The 19,201-nt window shown below is 36.9% G+C and overlaps 1 protein-coding gene across 6 annotated transcripts; it reads right to left on the bottom strand.

Annotated features, from left to right (window-relative positions):
- On the bottom strand, positions 1 to 13,818 carry cdc42ep3 (CDC42 effector protein (Rho GTPase binding) 3). Of its 6 annotated transcripts, XM_015362684.2 has the most exons (4): positions 13,492 to 13,818; positions 13,309 to 13,400; positions 11,030 to 11,120; positions 1 to 4,760 (listed from the first exon to the last, which is right to left on the bottom strand). In XM_015362684.2, the coding sequence occupies exon 4, from the start codon at positions 4,499 to 4,501 to the stop codon at positions 3,611 to 3,613; it is 891 nt and encodes a 296-aa protein (XP_015218170.2). In that variant the 5' UTR covers positions 4,502 to 4,760; positions 11,030 to 11,120; positions 13,309 to 13,400; positions 13,492 to 13,818; the 3' UTR covers positions 1 to 3,610. The 6 variants fall into 6 exon arrangements, with proteins under 6 accessions (XP_015218170.2, XP_015218168.2, XP_015218169.2 ...); XM_015362682.2 differs by lacking the exon at positions 11,030 to 11,120; XM_015362683.2 differs by lacking the exon at positions 11,030 to 11,120 and having other exon boundaries at positions 1 to 4,757.
- Between the last annotated feature and the right edge of the window lie 5,383 nt (positions 13,819 to 19,201).

Genomic DNA, 19,201 nt, shown 5'->3' with positions numbered 1-19,201 from the left:
TTGAGTTGATAACATTTATTGCACTTACACAGACTTCCACATACAGTATTTGGCTAAGTCCACTGTTGAGTCTTTCACCGTGCTGTTGAAACCTGCATTTGTCTGTTTTTGAAAGCCTACAACAAAAGCACAGACCTTCAAATCCACCAGATACACAAGTTCTTGTTTTCTTCAATACTTTCGTTGCTTTTCAAAAAGGAGTCATATAAAATGCTGTCGCCTCTCTCTCACAAAAACTTTCATAAAAGAAATTTTCTTTTTAATGAATATCACTTCTAGTGAAGTTTGAAATTTTAAACCAGCAAATGGAAGGTTTACATCTTGATTAACAATGTTTTGTGTTCTCAAAGTTGAGAAAGTGACTGTTAACTGTATACTGCTATTTTTAGGTGTTATTTTTCAATAACACCCAAAGTTAACATCTAAGGTGGCTTGCATGTATAACATTCATCACTGTCACCATCACCCACGACTTTAATTCAAGGTAAAGGATCCAAAGAAAGCAAAGCAAGTGCATCCAGTGAAAGTGACTTGTGGAATGTAACTTTCAGGCTACCTGCCAAAAAACATACTGAGTTCCACAGTAAACACTAAGGGAAATAAAAAGAAGATACATACTGTACATGTACCTATCCAAGAAACCAAACATGGGCAGAAGGTAAATTATGTGCTTTGTCGTTTTCATCTGTTATGCCAACAAGCATAATCTAGAAAAAGCTGGTTAACCAGACAGTTAACGTCCGCTTCAATAAAATTGAAAAGATAATCCTGAGGAACTATCCTTAAATGCTCCAGGCGAAGGAGATTATAGGGCAGTATCTGACGAAAGTCCACTTGGATCCAATGAACCACAAAACTTGAGTCCACACCCTAATTGTAACACCCTGCTCCCACACTGCATGTTCACATTTTTTTAACCCTTAAAAAAGCCCGTTTCTGTGTTCAGCCACTTCATTCTCATCCTGAGGCTTCTCAGGCTGATAGGCACTGCTGCTGGAAATACATCATGCTATACATCAATCAAAACATTTAGGAATATAGAACATTTAGATCTACGAACAGCTGTACAGTACTATTAACAATGAAAAAATCCATATTCTTAACTGAAATCAGGGTGAAATCCACTTTTTCATGCCAGCTTTCTTAATACTGTACATCTGTATTGTATAAATAGAATGCGATCTTTTGACAAACAATAATTTATTAATTATAAAATAATAAAATATGAATAAATATTAAAAATCTATAATTTTGCAAAAATAGAATATAAGCAGCCAAAACTGTCTGAAAAAAAATTGAAGATAGGAGCAAATTACCACTTGTCCTAAAGTCACATGGGCCCCACAATCCAAGAGGATTTTTCCACCTCTATATAGATAAAACTGCATACTGTTAACTATTGTTAACTACAGTATTAGTCGGCATTAATCGTAGATTTCCTGATTTCAGCTGGAAGACAGACATATATAGTATATGGGCATATATATAAGACATACATGATGTCTTAAAATTGAGTGGTGGCTCTGTGGCTAAGGATCTGTGCCTGTGGTCGGAAGGTTGCTGGTTCAAATCCCACAGCTGCTAGAGGAATCCTACTCTGCTGGGCTCCTGAGCAAGGCCCTTAACCCCAACTGCTCCAGGGGTGTTGTACAATGGCTGACCTTGTGCTCTGACCCCAGGCTTCTCTCTCTCCCTGTCTGTGTATCTCATGGAGAGCAAGCTGGGGTATGTAAAAAAATGAATTCCTAATGCAAGAAATTGTAGAGGGTTAATAAAGTGGTTGTTATGTGGAATGCATATGCACATACTGTACAAAACCATTATTAATTGGATTATTATATTATAATAATTATACATACATATTGAACACATAACTAGTATATGAGCAATGAGATGGGAACTTCTTCAACCTCCTGCCCTACCTACAACATGCCCCAGCCCTTCAGCTGATTTATGACCTTACCACTTGAATTTCAAACCCGTCATGTGGGGAAATTGAAGGGCTTCTCCAGTAGGTCTCATGTCAGTGCTACAGGCAAACAAACAGTGACCTGCCTGTTTGAAATAGAAGCTGCATCCCAAACAAGTTCCTGCTGTTGACAGCTGCAGACGGGAATGCAAAGAATGCTGAAGGAGGGAAAAACAGTCTCTGAAAGCAAAGGAATTTGCCCTGTCTTCAGAATCCTTACAGAGAGCAAGGATGCCTTGGTCTTTTTTGTTCATTACTTAGCCATTCTCCAGCTTTTGAAACAGAATCTGGTATTTAATTTTTCTTTGTAGTTATAATTTTCTCAGTGTTACTAGAAGATGACTATAAACTATATAAAAACATCAGATATAATAATATTCAATATCTATATTATAATATATACACAGTATGTCAATATTTTTTCTGCTCAGGATGATGTTTTGTTTATTAATAGATTAAATACAATTTTGAAATGTTGTGTAAAAACCTAAAAAAAATTAAGAATGTAGTAGGCAGGACAGTCAACACCCCAGGCCCGCAATGTATTTGACCAATACTTTGGAAAGAAAAAGTTTCTACCTGTCCTCACCTGTTTCTGTGGTACAGTACAGTAGATCACAGTACAGTAGATCACTAAATGAGAACACATTTAGTAAGCATACATTTATACGGTATACACTGTACGGCAATATTATACATGTACAGTATATGCAGTAGATTAACATTTGTTTGGTTTTGCTGATGTATCTGCAATACTGTGTACCTTAAATATCTCTGGATATGAACATTATTTCATTGATTCATACTTGCTTGAGGTTTATTGTTTCACTTTTACATCCTCTTAAACCATTTTGCAAATGAAACAACATTCTGAAAGGGTCAACACTTAACAATCAAACTTAAAGCAGTTAATCAAAGCTGACGGCATACCTCTTGTGCTGTTGATATATGGCTATTGTCAGAAATAGCCCACACCAAATACATGACTTTTTCACCAATAATGTCTCAGATATAGCACATATTTTGAATTTCCAGTGGTAATGACACTGTCCTGATAAATAGAAACATGTGTGAGAGTGCTTATTGTAACACATTTTATTTTAAGGGAGAGACAAAAGTAAATAGTCCCTTATTAAAACAATTATTGAGGAGAAAAGTGAATGAGGCTGAAGAACAATCATTACAAAACAACAGTACAACAACAGAGTGGAAGCTAACAGTATGCCCAACTTCAGCACAAAGTGTAGTACAATAGTACAGCAATAGTACAGCATTAGATATACATCTATCACTGGCATAGGCATTGGCACAGGCAATTACACAGAAAACGGAAATGGATAATTTCACCTGCTGAAAATAAAAGGCACTTGTCAAACTGAAAGAAAAAAGTCCACATTATAGTTTTTTTGTAAAACGTTTTTGTCAGTTTTTTCAGAATTGGGTGAGGGTGTTGAAAAGCATTTTTTTTTTGCAAGCTACGCAAAAAAAGGTACAAAAGACAGACAATAAGGTAAATGTAAAAAAATGTAAATAAATAGTCTTGCCACTCCTGTATTTTTCCAGTCCACATCTCAAGCATGTGGTGATATGCCTAAGTCTTTGTGCCCATTGCTTTGTTTGTTTTCCTATACTGCAATTAAATCACTGATTGCCTGTCGTCTTTGTTTTATCCATAACATTAAGAACTTCATCCAAAATTGAAGGTCCCAAATCCAGTTCAAGTGACAGGAGGGAGCCAGTGATCTTTGAAATGGAGTCTCCTGAACCACTTTTCCCTTTTGTTAGTTTAAACTCAGAGTCGCACAGGCGACTGTCCTCTGCAGTACTGTCTTTCAACCAATCGGCGTAATATCCAGAAATATCTGAAGAATGAAGAATTGCGCCATTGCCATTAGTGTAACTGCGTGCAGTGTTTTTAAATCCATTATCTCTCAGATGTAATTTATCATTTTCAAGTGGATTTGTTTTTTCCTTTGGCATGTAGGATGAAAGGTTTGGTTTCGGTGCCTTTTCCATCAAGAGAGTTTGGGTTGAATTAAGAACTTCCATGGAAAGGCGGAGCTCGTTCTCTTCTAATTTCCCCAGTTCTGTTTTGGCTTCGGCCGTGACTGGGAGTCTCTGTACTGGGTCTAAGTGTTCGGGGGTTGAGGTGAATGCCACTGTGGAGAGCAAGGGCAGAGTAAGAGCTTGTGAACCACCAATCGCGGGAAGGGAAATGGCATTTTTTAATACAGGAGAAGGAGTCTCTGCCAATGTGGCATCAGAGGTGCTGTTTGCTCTGAAGAACTCACTGCATGCAACATGCTGTTGAGCAACCGGCTCTTCTTTACCTGGGAGAAGGTCATATTTCCCTTGAAGAAAAGACATGTCTCCAAAGGCGTCCTGCTCCCCTCCTTTCCCAATGTGAATGGTGTGTCGGAAGTCTCCGAGTGGAGGACTAATCATATCAGGAGACAAGATATCCCTCAACCTGTATTTCTTTCCCTTCTTGCTGTTGGCTGCCTTGAGATAAATGGGCGTCTTGGCCGGCATCCTTAATATGAAGACGTTTTTAATAAGAAACAAGTTTGAAATCTTCCCGTGACAGTGCCCTGTGGGTAGATCCTCACATGAAGGTCCTAACTGGCAGCCGTGTTGTCACATTCTTATCACACAAGGCCTCTAAAGTCTTGTCAAACCTTTTTATTCTAGCCAGTTAATCACTCGCTTAAGGGAATTCAGTGCTACGAATAGCCACTCCTTCCTGGTTCAGTCCCATCTGGCATGGAGCTCAAACACATAGGGCAGGCTGCTAGGAAAAGATAGAAATGTTTCATTAATCACCTTTTGTGATTTTTGTAATCATGCTCAAAAAGAAATGAAACAAAGGGGGCATGGTATTGACAGCTCTATGTTTAGGTTTGAGAAGTTCGTCATTTGTCTACACCATTATACCCTCCAGGCTCTAGAAAACTTTCCAACGCATTAAACCTTAAGCAAAACCTAAACTTTCCTTTTACATCAATACTTTCAATGGGGTGTAGCAAGAGCCATAAATCATAAGCAGCCTAGTGTCTTTTATGTGTTTGCATGTCATGACTTTCATTACAAGACTTTTGTCAAAAAAAGAGTACTGGTGGTTAGTAAGGAAAGTTAGCAAAAAGTTAAACACTAAGCTCTTCAATGTATCCTAACGTAGAAAAAGCCGCTCTACAGACTGAACTACATTTTTTCAAAGGCTGGGCAAGAATCCTGTAAATGTCCTGTTTGAGCAAGAGCATGACCACGAGTTGGAGCAAGACTCCCTCTATTCCTCTATACTACACATTCAGAATAATATTGCATTAACTTAATAAACACGAAGGACCCAACGTTACCAAGTCTTGACTTTCAGCTCCCATTATGGTAAAGGTAAACGTGTTACAGAATTGTTTATTACTGATTTATAACAACCAATTAGAAACTCAAATTTAGTCAATTAAGTTGGTATTGGTTTTCAACATTAATGCACTGTCTTTATGATATGATACTTCTATATACAGTATATAATGAAAATTGCATATATGCTTTTTGGGTTCACATCTAAAAGATAGCAGATTGTGACCTGTTTTATCACTATGGTGCTTCTAATCTCTTTTCGTATATTGCATCAGCTGTGTTATGAAAACTGCACTTCAGTAAACATACAGGGCTAAAACATCCCCATGCTGTTCTCTGATTGCCATGTTTGTGCTCACTTATAGTTGTGTAAAAATGGCTTCTGATTTAAAACTAAATGTTTTATAATTTCTCATCAAACTTGTTCAATATATTGGTGTGAGTTTTAAAGACCGCTATCATGTTTATGACATAAAATAGAACTATGTTTACAGCACTAGCATCTAGAAACCTCAGCTGCTCTTCAGGGCTTTATTGGAGAAAGTCTATAAATTGTCTATGAAGCTCAAACTGCTGTTTTATAAGTTATAATACAAAACAGCTGAATTTAAGATTGGTTAGACCTGGGTGTGTGGCTTATTTGGATAAGTACAATTTCCATGAAATAGGCTGCTGCTCACATCCCAGACACAGAGAAAAGTGGAAGGAGTGCATTGCCCTTATATAGGCATATTTACTTTCAAAGGTCTGTAACCAGTGACCCACAGAGATGAAGCATTGCGCTTTCTGAGGTGACCTGGTGCGGAAATGTATGTGAGGCTAACTCTACCAAATATGTATGACTGTGAAAACATTAACATTCTTTTATTGCTAGGCGAAGAAAATCTGAGGTCTCTGTGTTCACCGTGACAGTCTGAAGTAGTTCAAACTCCACAGCTCTCCCTGAAGAATTCAGCTGGGTTTTGAATGTGCTGGATCATGTTGTAAGGATTATATGTTTCTGGGTTTCATTAACAAGGTTGAACTGGACCTTACAATGAGTAGAAAGTTTCATACTTAGGACACAATGTATTGTAGAAAACAAATGTCTCAAGAAAATGTATTTAGTTTTGAAATGTATATAAAAAGTGTAATTACAATGTTGTGGTCAATGTGGTCAAGAATATGGATTGCAACACTCCTACTAGACTGGGTGTTTTCAGGTCAAATGGAGGCAACTGAGATTAAATACTGAGGTTTGAAGACATTTTTTTTTAAGAAAAGCACCAATGAATAAAATGCAAACATGGATCAGAAACCACTTTTCCCAGTGGAAAAAAGCTATGGAATTCATAAACATCTGACCTTACTTTCACTGTATCCAGTTTATGCAAATGAAAATAGGTGCATATGTGCTGAATTAAATTTGCCTTGAGAAATCATATATATTTATAACAGAGTACATACTTGCAGCTGTAAAAATCTTTCAAAATGCACTAATTTAATTGCCTTGATAAGCCCTTTATAAGCCCTAGGGAAAGTGCAACTACAAGTGAAATAATAGTCTTGACTGGAATGCTGTCAGAGTTATACCCTAGATCAGAACACACTCTAAAAACAATGCCAGAAAGCACATATGAACATGCGAATGTCCTGAGCTGCTGCTTATAAGAGGTAAATGCAATGTGTTCTTTTAATTTCTTTTTTACCAGTGCTGCAAATATTAATGTGCTTCTTGTCTCATTAATATAAATGGTACAATAAATATAAAAAATCGCAGAACTACAGTATATTTCACATTATCCATGATACATTTGCAATCCATTTGTGTAATTCAGTAAACCCCTATGCTCTGTGTTGTTAGAAAGCAAACTGTGGAACAAAGAGAAAATGCTTTTTACAACATCTTTTGTTTTGTGTTTCAAAATATATATTTTTTTACTTTTTAATCTGCGGAGTAAAGTTCAGCACTGAAAAGGGCTTCATTTTAGACTCCCTGTTCAAATATAACAGCACTCCCACACAATTTGTCTGGGTACCAAGCAACTTGTTTCATCACAATTGTAAAATATTGAGGTCTAGCCATGCAGTTTTCAAGGCTCCAGGGAAGGTTTATTATCTGAACAGACATCAGTGAACTAAAGGCTACAAGGCATCAAAAACTCCCTCAACCAAGAAAGAGGGAGAAACAGCATTTGCTGAGAGATACACTCTAGTAAGTTCAGAGACTTTCTTAGACCTTTTTATTGAATTGGACATCTATTTTTGAAGAGGTTAAAAGAAAAAGAAAGCAGCCTATTTAAAAAAATATCCTTACACCTAGAACATCCTTTTATTTATTTAAATTTTATTTTTCACAGATGATGCACATTATTATTATCTTTTTTAAATGTGGTTGAGCTACACTCACTATAATAAAGCTGAGAAGTGATGAACCACTTCTGTGTAACATTTTAATTTCTTTTCTCTCCTTTTCTTTGATATTATGGCAGCACATTTCAGACAATGGGTGGTAGGTGGTGTTCAAACAGAACACACTCAAAATAAAACATTTTCTCAATTTTGTATGTTTGCCTTTAAAATTATATTTCATTGCAATAGTGCTGTATTAATAAAATACAGTATTTATATTCCTGCAGGACATACTATATGAGTGCAATACATTCTATGTTAAATTTTCTATTAGTTCTATCCTTGTGTGCTCCTTGATTTCAAGGGTGTGGTATCTAGCATCTTAGCATATTTAAGTCAGCACCTCAGTGTTGAATACACATATTAAATACTTAATTTGTTTAATCCTTAAACAGATTTAAACAATTGGCCACAAAAGGGTCCTTTTGTTTTGAATGATGATATGGAAAACAGAACAGAAAACAGGCTCTGGAGATGTAAAACGAGCACCCTGAGACGTCAGTTATAAATAATCATCATCATCTCCATCATAGAAACTCGGGTTTGAATCTGAGCATTGGGTAGAGAGACCTTAGAGCCACTGTTAAAGAGGATGATTAACGAGCTGGGCTGCCCCGAGGTTATGCCAGGTAGCTGTGCTTTTGCAGATCATAGGTCCCCCTTTCTGCTTTTCATTTCCTTTCTCATTTATTTTTTAATGTGGCAGCTGTGATCACCTTGATGTTCCTCAAGCAGAGGAACCTTACTGGATGTGTATATATGACACCGAAGGTGCTGTTTGTCTGCCAGCAGAGACATGTGCTGTGGTTTCTGGTGACTGTGATTTTAAAACAGAAACACAATTCCATATCATCATGCCATCCATTCCATGCATTTTTGCTTTCTTTAATTTTAGCTCAAAAGACGATGCTTAGTGTAAAGAGACGATGCAGTGGAATATTCAGATATGATTACTTTTATGATTCTTTTCATGTTCAGTCCAGGGTAGTCTTTGAAGTACAGCTGCGATATGCAGATGCCAGATAAGCAGAATTGATCAGGCATTGAGCAGGGAAACAAGAGAAAAACATGATAGTTGCATACCTTGGAGGCTAAAGTCCAGAACTTAAGTTTTCCTCATCATTACTCACCATCAGAGACATTATCCTGCATGACTGCTACACAGCTTCACTTTCTGAGGGCTTTAGATTCAGTTTTCCCCAGGAACTTAGTGATATTGAAGACTTGTTTTTCTTAGGTGATGGTAGCACATAACAGTATAAATTGTGTATGTCTTTAATTTATGTACCTTAAGTTTTTGAATTACAGTCGTTGGAATGTTCTGGAATATGCACTCATTATATGGGGATACTTTAATACTTAATATGATTTTTAAACCAGTGCTGGATTCCTTCAACCTCAAACCTATTTCAAGCTTTTGCACAGTATTGAACTGTATATGGTTCTCTGCAATTCAGAAATAACGTTAAAGATCACACATTTTTTAGTGTGGACCCAAAATATGCGCCTGTCCACTCCTAGTAAACTATGAGACTTCTGAAGCTAGTACATGCTTGGCCAAGATTAAGGAATTCTGAAATTCACTGAAATGGAAACGTACTCCTGAAGAGGCTGAGCTTTCAGATACTCCCATAACTGTGCAGGAGTTAACAGCCTACAAACTCTATGGCACATCTAACATTTCTTTAGTTGATGTTAGCGTTGTGGGCTCAGTTTGACCCTTTAATACTAAATTCAGCAAATCCTTTGCTGCAGATTGGTTATAGTAAAAGGAACCAAAATTTATCTTAAATTGTATTATAAAGAGCAATACCCATTGAAGTGGTCTAACTATGGATATTATCAGTATTAAAAATAAGCAACTTATTTTCTATTGTCTGTCTCTCCATCTGCCTATGCCCATTGCTTGCTGGAATAGGCCCTAGATCCCCCTCAGCCCTGCGTCGGAAGAAGGGCTTAGAAATGGATAGTTAGCAAAGATTCTGTCTAAGCGGTAGGAACCATGCATATACCATTTAATACATTATAACTAAAGGGGCTTTTTGAAATACTGATTTGATCTTCCATATTCCAGAACAAGCCCCTCATCGGCTAGACTGCAGTGCAGTTTTATTTAGATGCTGTAAGGGCATTGGAATGCCTGGAATGAAACTAAGGTCTGTTCTAGAATGTTTTAGCATTTGGCTGTTCTATCAATATGAACTGCACCTTCTATAGCAATCCGACTGCTTCTGTTCATACTGGGCCAGTGATATCCCCGGGCAGAATTACTCAACAGGGCAGTGTGTTATCAGTGTTATTGGGTGTTCTTTTGCCAGAATCACTGGCACAATCTGTAGACAGAATATCAGCATCATTCATTGATCAAATGCCATTTTTATGTGATGAGAATCTTCTACTGTTTCTGTAAAAAAGGTTACCTTTAGTAAAGTCTCACAAAGTTTAAACTACTTTGATAGTTTTGGAAAACACCCCAGATGGAAAACAAATGGGTCAAAGGCATGCCTTCTGCCTTTGATTTACATTGCTGTGACAACTTCTTTTCCATAAAATATTCTTTTTCAAGTCACAGCTTCTAATTTTCAGGAGATTTGTAAAGAGGGTATGCTTGATGTCCTGGATTATGTTAAAAAAGAGAAATCTGTCTATCTGTCTGTTTTCTTTATTTACCCATGACAACTGTTCACAGAAGTGCTCCTGCTTTTGTGTTGAGCCTTGATGAGTCTCCCAACAGTGCCAGATCTTCTCATTTTAAAGGAAAGTGCATGCCTCTCACACACCACCAGGATGGTGCTCATTAATTGGATTACTCAGATGACTTTGAGCCTCTGTGTGTGCATTCTTCACAGTTAAACGCCAGATTGAGGGTAATTGCCCGTTACTCAATGTGATTTCTTTCCCCTGTGTCCTGTGATGGCCATTTCCATGCAGGTGCACCTCACCATTCAACCACAGTCATATTTGTCTGCTTCACTATGTACACGTAGCTTGGGTGTCCTGCAGTAGAGCTCTTTTTGGAACTCTGTGCTCAGTGCAGAGGTATTGACTTCTAAGTAAACCTTGTGTAACACATTGCGTTTATGTGGGCTGCACAGTTGTGTAGTGGTGAGCATTACTGCCTCACAGCACTGGGACCCTGGGTTCAGTTCCAGACCTGAGGTGCTGTCTGTATGGGGTTTGCATGCCCTCCTGTGTTCATGTTTCCTCAGGGTGCACTGGTTTCCTCCCACAGTCTAAAAAAACACATTGGTAGGTAATTTGGCTTCTGCAAAAGTTGGCCCTGGTGTTCGTCTGTGTGTGCCTTGTACTTACTGTTTGCTGGGATTGGCTCTGACTCCCCCACAACTTGTGTTCATCTTTTGAATTTCCTCCCATGCTCAATATATTTTGGAAGCGTGTCCTCCTGTTGTGGTTTAATTAAAATAGAGCTACAGTAGAATTTATTGTTGAAGTGTAATGTGAACATTTGAAGTGAACTTCAGCATGGTCACATTTCCAGGCTTACATATGTTTCTAAAATATATCATATATTAATCGATGCTATTAAGGTTTTGCTAGATTAATTTCTGATTCACAAATATGTTCATTTAAGAATCTTTCTACCACCATTAATGTCTATATTTGTAACAACATGCATTAAAATCATAATAATTTTTCCTAATTACCAACTATCTTAAGGGAGCTGAATACTATTTACCATATCTAGATATTTAACTCTACAACTAACTACAACAATGTAATCTAGGTAATAATACGTAAGCATAGGAGCTATAATGTAAAAGCAACATTTGGATCTTTTTTAATGAAAATCTTGTCATTGAAGGCTCAGATGTCAACTTTTAAAACTATTTTACCAAAATAATTTTTAATTATAGGATACGTATTATCTATACGTTCACATTTGCATGTGAACAAAAACACAGCCTCCATACCAGCAGATGACACAGTATTTCTTTTAAAAGGGATTTGCTTGACATTGATCTGCCCCTCCAATCATTCATCCTTGAGTTTTTTGTCATTACGAAACTTGTTTCAGTCTTATTTTTCAAATGCTATGAACTGGAGTTGAAAATACCATTCTACTGTGTCCTCATTAAAACCGTGCATTCGTACCACTGGGGCATTAGGAAACAGATACTGTTTGTCATTTTCTAACAGCCTTTAAGAAAGACATTAGCCAACCATCCAAGGTCTGGCATGACACAGGAAATACTTCCAGCAGTGAGGTCATTCTGGCTTCAGTAAAAGTCTCAACTGCTGCAACCATGCAACTGCTTCAAGTGGCCCATGACAAAGTGATTTTTAGCTTGGCTAAATGTGAGGCATAGTGATTAGCCAGCTTCCCTCTGATGGACAATAAACTGACCTGACATAAATCGTTTGGGTGTCCTGTGTATTTGAGTGGGGGTGACATGGGTGTGGTGTGTGGTGTGTAGTTGGTCAGCCCTTGCACTCCTGACTGACAGGTTGTGGCTGTTAGTTTGAGAGTCCCTACTGTAGACTATGCCATTGCACCTGTAAATGAGGTACTGTACTCCAGTTGCTCCACTTCACCAACTTGTACATTGCTAGGGAGTCATGTGCACTCTAGTCTGTTTAACACTACAAAACCCAAGGTGAGCTCTGGTCCTTGTACGAACTATTTATTGCATATGTCATTTTTCAATGGATTTAATGTTAGTCTCTCAAAATAATTTACCTGATCCAAAAGATGCAATGGTAGCTGCATAGATGATACAATATGATTAGCCTTGTAACAACAATATTGTGCATCTGAACAATTATCTACAAATCCTTTTATTACAGAGGAACCCTACAGGGAATACATTTATGTGCATATCCATGTACAATTCCAGCTCATGTACAGTATTGTAACAACTTTATTTTTGCAGATTCTGTGATCTTATTTTAGGTTTCAAAGTACAAGATAGTCATATCCTAATTGTTTTGTCTACTAGGATATATTAAATAGGATGATGTGCTACTTTATCTTTAAATTCATCAGGATACAGGATGCCTCAAAACCTAGAAACAAAATCTTTTAACAACATATCTCAGGCACATGCAGCCAAAATAATCTCAGCAGTATGCAGTATGTGTGGATAATTTCCAGACATGGCAGTTGTTAAGACAGTCATGACTCAACCTTTGCCAGTCTTTTGAAACCATTTGTTTCATGCCTGAAATGATTAAGGCGGAGAACACTCTTTGTATGGGGTGTCTGTCAGATAAGCATGCCTCACATATCAACAGAACCAGCTGCTTAAAAATTCAGAATTGAATCATGAGCAGAATATCTGGGTCACAGTATTAATAGGCCTGTTAAAAAAATATTCGTTCTCTGTTTCTTACTAACCACAGATATGCCATTTTTTGTATTGTATTTATGCAGAACAAAACAAAAACAAATAAACTTTTAAAATTACTTTGTTCTTAAGATTGTGATGTATTTTACAGTATGTCTTATTGTGCAGATAGACAGATCATTTCACTCCCCTGTATTAGCTGTTTATATACTAAATACTCCAGGCTCAAATGCACAGGTTATTTCACAGATGCACAGAAGTCTTTAAATAATTGCAGGACCTTACCGTTTCTCATTGCCTCTGATGCCTGCAGTCTTGTTAAAAAGCAGTATACAAGCCTAGTGGTTCTCCGTCAAGGATTTTGTACTTGTTTCTCCCTAGAGCACAGCATACCTTTTAGTCTGAACCCTTCTCAGGATGATTCAAATATGGTTACAAGACAGCTGGTTTAGGCGTTTTCAGACTCACCCATAAACAGAAGAATTCAACACCTGTGCAAGTCTGTCACCCACTTCCTTCCAAATTCAGCAGGCAGAACAGAGGATTTCAGATTGTCCCCCACTTCAACTTTTCTTCTACTTCATGAGATACTGATCCAGTTTGTTCAAGAGCTCTTCATTCTAATAGAGCAGGGAGGGTGAATTTGTACAGAACTGAAGAATACAGTAATATTTCTCTGTGCACCACAAAGCACTTCTCTACACCAATGGTGTGGTCCACAAACTGCTTGCATATGCTAGCTGGATTTGATAAAAATGAGCTCTGTAAAGCTAGAGGGCAGACAGCAAACACATCTCAGGCTGTGTGGGGCTGTGGGCTGGCCTCTCTCCCCTCCCCTCCCTCTCTGTCTTCCTCTCTCTCTGCTGTCTCTCTATTTCCCTCCAAGATGGAAAAGAAATAAAGCTGGAAAAAAAAACTCCCTGCAGACAGGAGCTGTATTAAACAAGACGTGTGTTCTAATGTGTCTTTTAGTAATTCATCAGGTTCTGTACTCCTTTGTCATATGCAAAAAAGGTAGATGTGAGAAAATAAAAGTCTTGAAAAAGCACCTACTGTGCATGCAGAAAGCTTTTCTGAGAGATTTATTTGAATGATGACAATGTTAATAATGACTATTTTCAAGGTGACAAAAATATCAAGGTTCTCTACCATATTTTCTTCTGGACTCACAAATGTGCAGATATATTACATGTTTGACACATATAAGAATAGTCCCCATGCATACTTCATACTGCTTTGAAAATGTCTGCCTATGACCTACAAGGTGCTGCAGTTTGAAAAAGAACCATATCCGCTCTTTAACTGTTCATCCTGCTCTGGAAGGGCAGACATACAGTATCAGATCTGAGAAGATTTATACATTACAGGTTCAACGGGGAGGAAAAGCATGGCATTTTCAAAGCAACATGTTTTATTCTATAGAACTTTTATTGAATATATTCTAGCACTCACTGCAGTAGCCTGGTTTGGTAGCCTTAATACATGCAATAAAAACAGACTGAGTAGGACAGTGAAGATAGATAGCAAAATCATTGGTGTACAAGAGGTACAGACATTTGTCAGAGATCAAATAAATAGTGCAGAAGGACAGTAATCATTGTCGGTCATGTTTCCCTCTTGCATAGCAAATACAAGCTCTTGCAGCATGGTGTCGATTTACACTAACCAGATTTAAGTGCAATAGGAATAAGTTATTCTTTATTCCATTATTAATACAGCTATTAATCTGCTTAATTTGAATAATTGATTGTATATTTTACCATTAGTTGTATATTGTACGTTATTTATACATTTATTTTTTCATCGTGCATGTTTCTCATTTGTTTACGGGTTCATGTTGTGATAAATGTATTGTATTATGTCTTTTACCTGCCTGTAAAGTAAATTTCCCCACTGGAACAATTAAGGAAGTAAGTGAGAGTTGTTACCTGACAGATGGCTGGTGATTTTCCTGATAAGGAATAAGTAGTGATTATTTCCTACTCAAAGGCAGAAATGCAAACACTTTTGGCCCGATGAGCCTTCTTGAGGTGTGAGGGAGAAAGAGGATGGTGGTAGGGATGTGAAGCACAGGAGAACAAAGAACAGAGCAGGTGAGAAAAGGGACGATGCAGGTGAGAAAGAGTAAAGATCTGAAGGGTGATTTGGGAAAGAGGTGTGAAACACTAAAATCTGTACATGAATTGAGTGATTTTACAAAAGAAATTAGTGTGTTAGTGAGGGAAGCAGGGAGGTGAGATCCAAGGTTATTTATTATTTTGATTTTTATGTTCTTCTGGAGTAGGAGACCCGAAATCCCTAAAAAAGCACAAAACCATAAATCTTGGCTGCGGGAGGGAACTTTCGGCTTGATGTTTTCTTGATGCTTCATTATAGTTTAGATTCTACACTACAATGCATATTTCTTCTTGATAACAAATTGCAATTTGTAAAGAATCAGTTAGATTTTTTTAAATTATAGTTTTTATATTTATCATGTTGTAATTTAAAAAAACTAATAAATAACACATGCTCAGCATCTGAAGAAAATAGAAGGATTGTCGAAAATAGATTAATAAAGATCTTTGGAAACTATAGGATGCAGAAGTTCTGCAGAAGAGGTTTAACTCATTGGTTATTGATTGCTGTATTTTATTTAATTGTACATCAAATAAATCCAGATGTTTGGAGGGGCTATAAGGATGTATAAATGTTTATTTTTGACGGATTTTAAACAAATAATAAAACCCCATTTTTAGAAAACCATTCTTTAAATAGCTTTTGGGTTACCATATATTTCTGCAAGAAAAGCTTAATTAGATCTGTTTTTTTAGAGTTTAAATATAAGCCCTTTCATGGAAAATTGACTTTCCTACAGAGGTTGTGAGCAAGAAAATGTGGGGGAAAAATACCATTCAGGAAAGAACTTTAGGGTGGAACTGTAGCTATAATTACATATCTGATTCAGGTATTGTTAATCCTTCCCTGTCAGTCAAGATTTACTTGGAAAGTACTCTAACTGGTGTAAAAAAGCTTCAGGGTAGGTGGGTATGCTCCCTCAGGGTGAATTTTTAAGACAAAATTAATTCATAGCTGAGACTATAATCCAAGCACTTTGGCTGGAAAGACACAATTTCAATATTTGGCTGCAATCAAACAAGCCTCTGCATATATTTCACCTCAATGAAAATAGCCCTTACAGGGCAGCAGGAAAATACCTCATCACGCAACTTTATCATAAAAGGTCTGTTGTGTATAAAGTAATATAAAGTCAGGCGTTTTGCTTTCATTTCAGTTTGTGGCTACGGGCGAATAATTCATGTCATAAATAAAAAAAAGAAAACTTCTGTACTGAATGGATTTTGCTCTGACAGTAAATCTTGATAGTAAATCTAGTTCTACTCCAGCATGATATTAAAATCTCTGTTTTTACAATTTATGATTGATTGTACCAGCTTTTTGTAGTACGCTCAAAAACGAAGAAATCACAAGGTTAATGCATCATTTAAATTAATATTTTTAAATACCTAAATATCTTCAAAATAACAATCCTTAGATTTTGACAAATCAAACACTGACTCACTTCATCAGTTTTCTTCACACAGACAAGCACATATACACTTATAAATCCATTCTTAGAACAGCAAGAATAACGTCATTGCACTGACTTACCACTTTAATTCCAGTGAGCTTTGCACATTGACACAGCAGTTAGTTTATATTAGCTTGTTAACATGTTGAGTCTGCTGGAGGAGAGGAGAACAAGAGAATAGTGCCGTTGTAAAAGATGCTTACTGTATATGGATTTCTCACGACAAACAAGCTCGCAGTTTCCACACAGAAACCATTTCTGGACTCTTTACAGTACATGAACCCCTAAAAATGGTAGAACAAATCTCACCTTCGTACACATCATTGTTCTTGAGACTAATAACAATTCAATGGATTCTATGGAATTTTATTTTGTATTCCGTATCCCTATATTAAGCATTGTTTTTAGAAGTTTGATCCTTTCTTTGTATTTACATCTCCTCTAATCATGTTTTTAAGAGAAATTTGTGGTTAGGAGGCAAGAGTGTTACAGTATGTTGATATTTTCTGTCTACAATCAACAGTCTTACAGTACTTTCCTGAAGTAAGTGAATGATAGAACCCAGAAAGTATTACAAGTGCATTGTCAAACTACATTTAAAGGTTTCTTCGGGATATGATTTTAACATAACATTTTTTTTTCAAATTGCTAAAATAGTATTATTTTTCAAAGTCTTTCTGTGGAAAAAGACCTGTATCTTCAACAAGATCAGTCTGTCCACGGTTCCAACATGCTGACTTTCTTCTAAATATTAATTTGTCAATATTACACCAGTTCATTTATGTTTTCAAATTAAAGAACAGTGTAGTGGAAAAAATTCCAGATGTCTTTATCTTAGATCCTCAGTGCCATACATACATATTGAACCCAATAGTTTCCTTATTAAAATTCTAAATTGGTGAGACAAAAGTCACTTGCATGCCAAATATAATTTAATAGCATCTAAAATCATTTCTGTGAACTACAGACTAGTTATTAAAAATTACAAGAGTGAGATTTCTCATTAATACTTTAACCTGTATTCCATTTGTCAGATACACATTGCACAATCTCTTAGAAAATGTTGGTATCAAAATCACATTTTGAATTTGGTATCAAAATCCTATTAGTATGAATTAACTTGTGTGTTTTTTCTGAATAAGTTTCTGTATCAGACAAAACCTGCAGACAAATATACAACTGTGCTGCATTATTTAAAAGGAAGTTAACTGGGCTCGGCATAATGTACCTGGATGGGAGACCTCCTGGGAAGGTTGCTCCTGGAAGAGGTGTTAGTGGGGCCAGTAGGAGGCTCTCCATGTGGGTCCTAATGCCCCAGTATAGTGACGGGGACACTATACTGTAAAAAGGGATTAAAAATCCCACGGTGTTTCTCGAAAAGAGTAGGGGTGTAACCCCAGCGTGCTGGCCAAACATGCCATTGGCTCCTACCAATCATGGCCTTCTAATAATCCCCATCTATGAATTGGTTTCATCACTCTGTTCTCCTCCTCCTGTGTGGAGAGCGTTCTGCTGGACTATGGCTGCTGTTGCATCATCCAGGTGGGGCTGCACATTGGTGGTGGTGGAGGGGATCCCCATTACCTGTAAAGTGCTTTGAGTGGAGTGTCCAGAAAAGTGCTATATAGGTGTAAGCAATTATTAATTATTATTATTATCACCTGTTAGTTGGCACTGTGCTTTTCTTAACTTGTGCCTGTAATATATTTTCAAGTGTCTCACCAGCTGAATTATGTTTTTCCGTTCCAGTGTTTACTGAGGAGGCAGAAACTGCAGTGATTAAGATATGTGTATGATGAAGAACTCAAACATCATATGCCAGTTTATGAATTGTGTTATGATTACAGAGAGAAGTGATTTAATATTAATTTATTTATTCTGAGATACACAAAATCTGTGATATAAGTGTGTTGCTAAGTCTTCTCATATCATTTAATGCGTATTCCTTCTTACAACATGCAAGAGAATAGTGGGAGATTTTAAAAGCTTTGTTTAATTTTTTGAGGTTGGACAATTTGCTAAAGATAATTCCCATGGAATTAAATCTAAACACTGAAATTCTGTATTTTCAAAGACCTTGAATATACAAACAAATGAAAACACATTGGAGATATTAAGAATTCACAAAGCAAATACTGTGTTTTAGGATCTTTTCTGTGCTCTCATGAAAGGTATGTGGTGCTCTTTGAGCACAACAGAAATCACAGAACCTTTGGAGATTGTTTGGATTGGTGAGGTATTACGTCAGGTAGTGAACATAAAAGAACTAGCCAGGTGGGTCATGAATTGTTTTCATAATTACAGGCAAGTTTGTAACCTCAAATAGCTGTGTATGCTATGCACCACATATGTTTCCCTTTCAGAAATAATGTTGTCTGCCTTTAGGGTGGACTAAACTCAAAGACAATAAGCACTATACTTGGTGAATGTGAACTCTTCTTACGCTATCCCAGGGGACAAAGCAGTGAAGTGGAAATACGGCACATGTACAGTACTCTAGATGGATATAGTTAACCACATCACAAAGGACAGTGTTATTGGTAATTGAAATTAACAACGTATTGTTGGAGTCCTGAAAATGAGTTCATTTTTGAGTTATATGAGTTA

The sequence above is a fragment of the Lepisosteus oculatus genome, chromosome 17 (assembly GCF_040954835.1).
Source record: "Lepisosteus oculatus isolate fLepOcu1 chromosome 17, fLepOcu1.hap2, whole genome shotgun sequence".
Classification (NCBI taxonomy): Eukaryota; Metazoa; Chordata; class Actinopteri; order Semionotiformes; family Lepisosteidae; genus Lepisosteus; species Lepisosteus oculatus.
Note: the sequence above shows the minus strand (reverse complement) of the source record. Positions and strands in the feature narration are given on the sequence as shown.

Excerpts from the sequence above, each read along its gene's own strand:
- cdc42ep3 (XM_015362684.2), bottom strand. The coding sequence starts at position 4,501 with ATGCCGGCCAAGACGCCCATTTATCTCAAGGCAGCCAACAGCAAGAAG.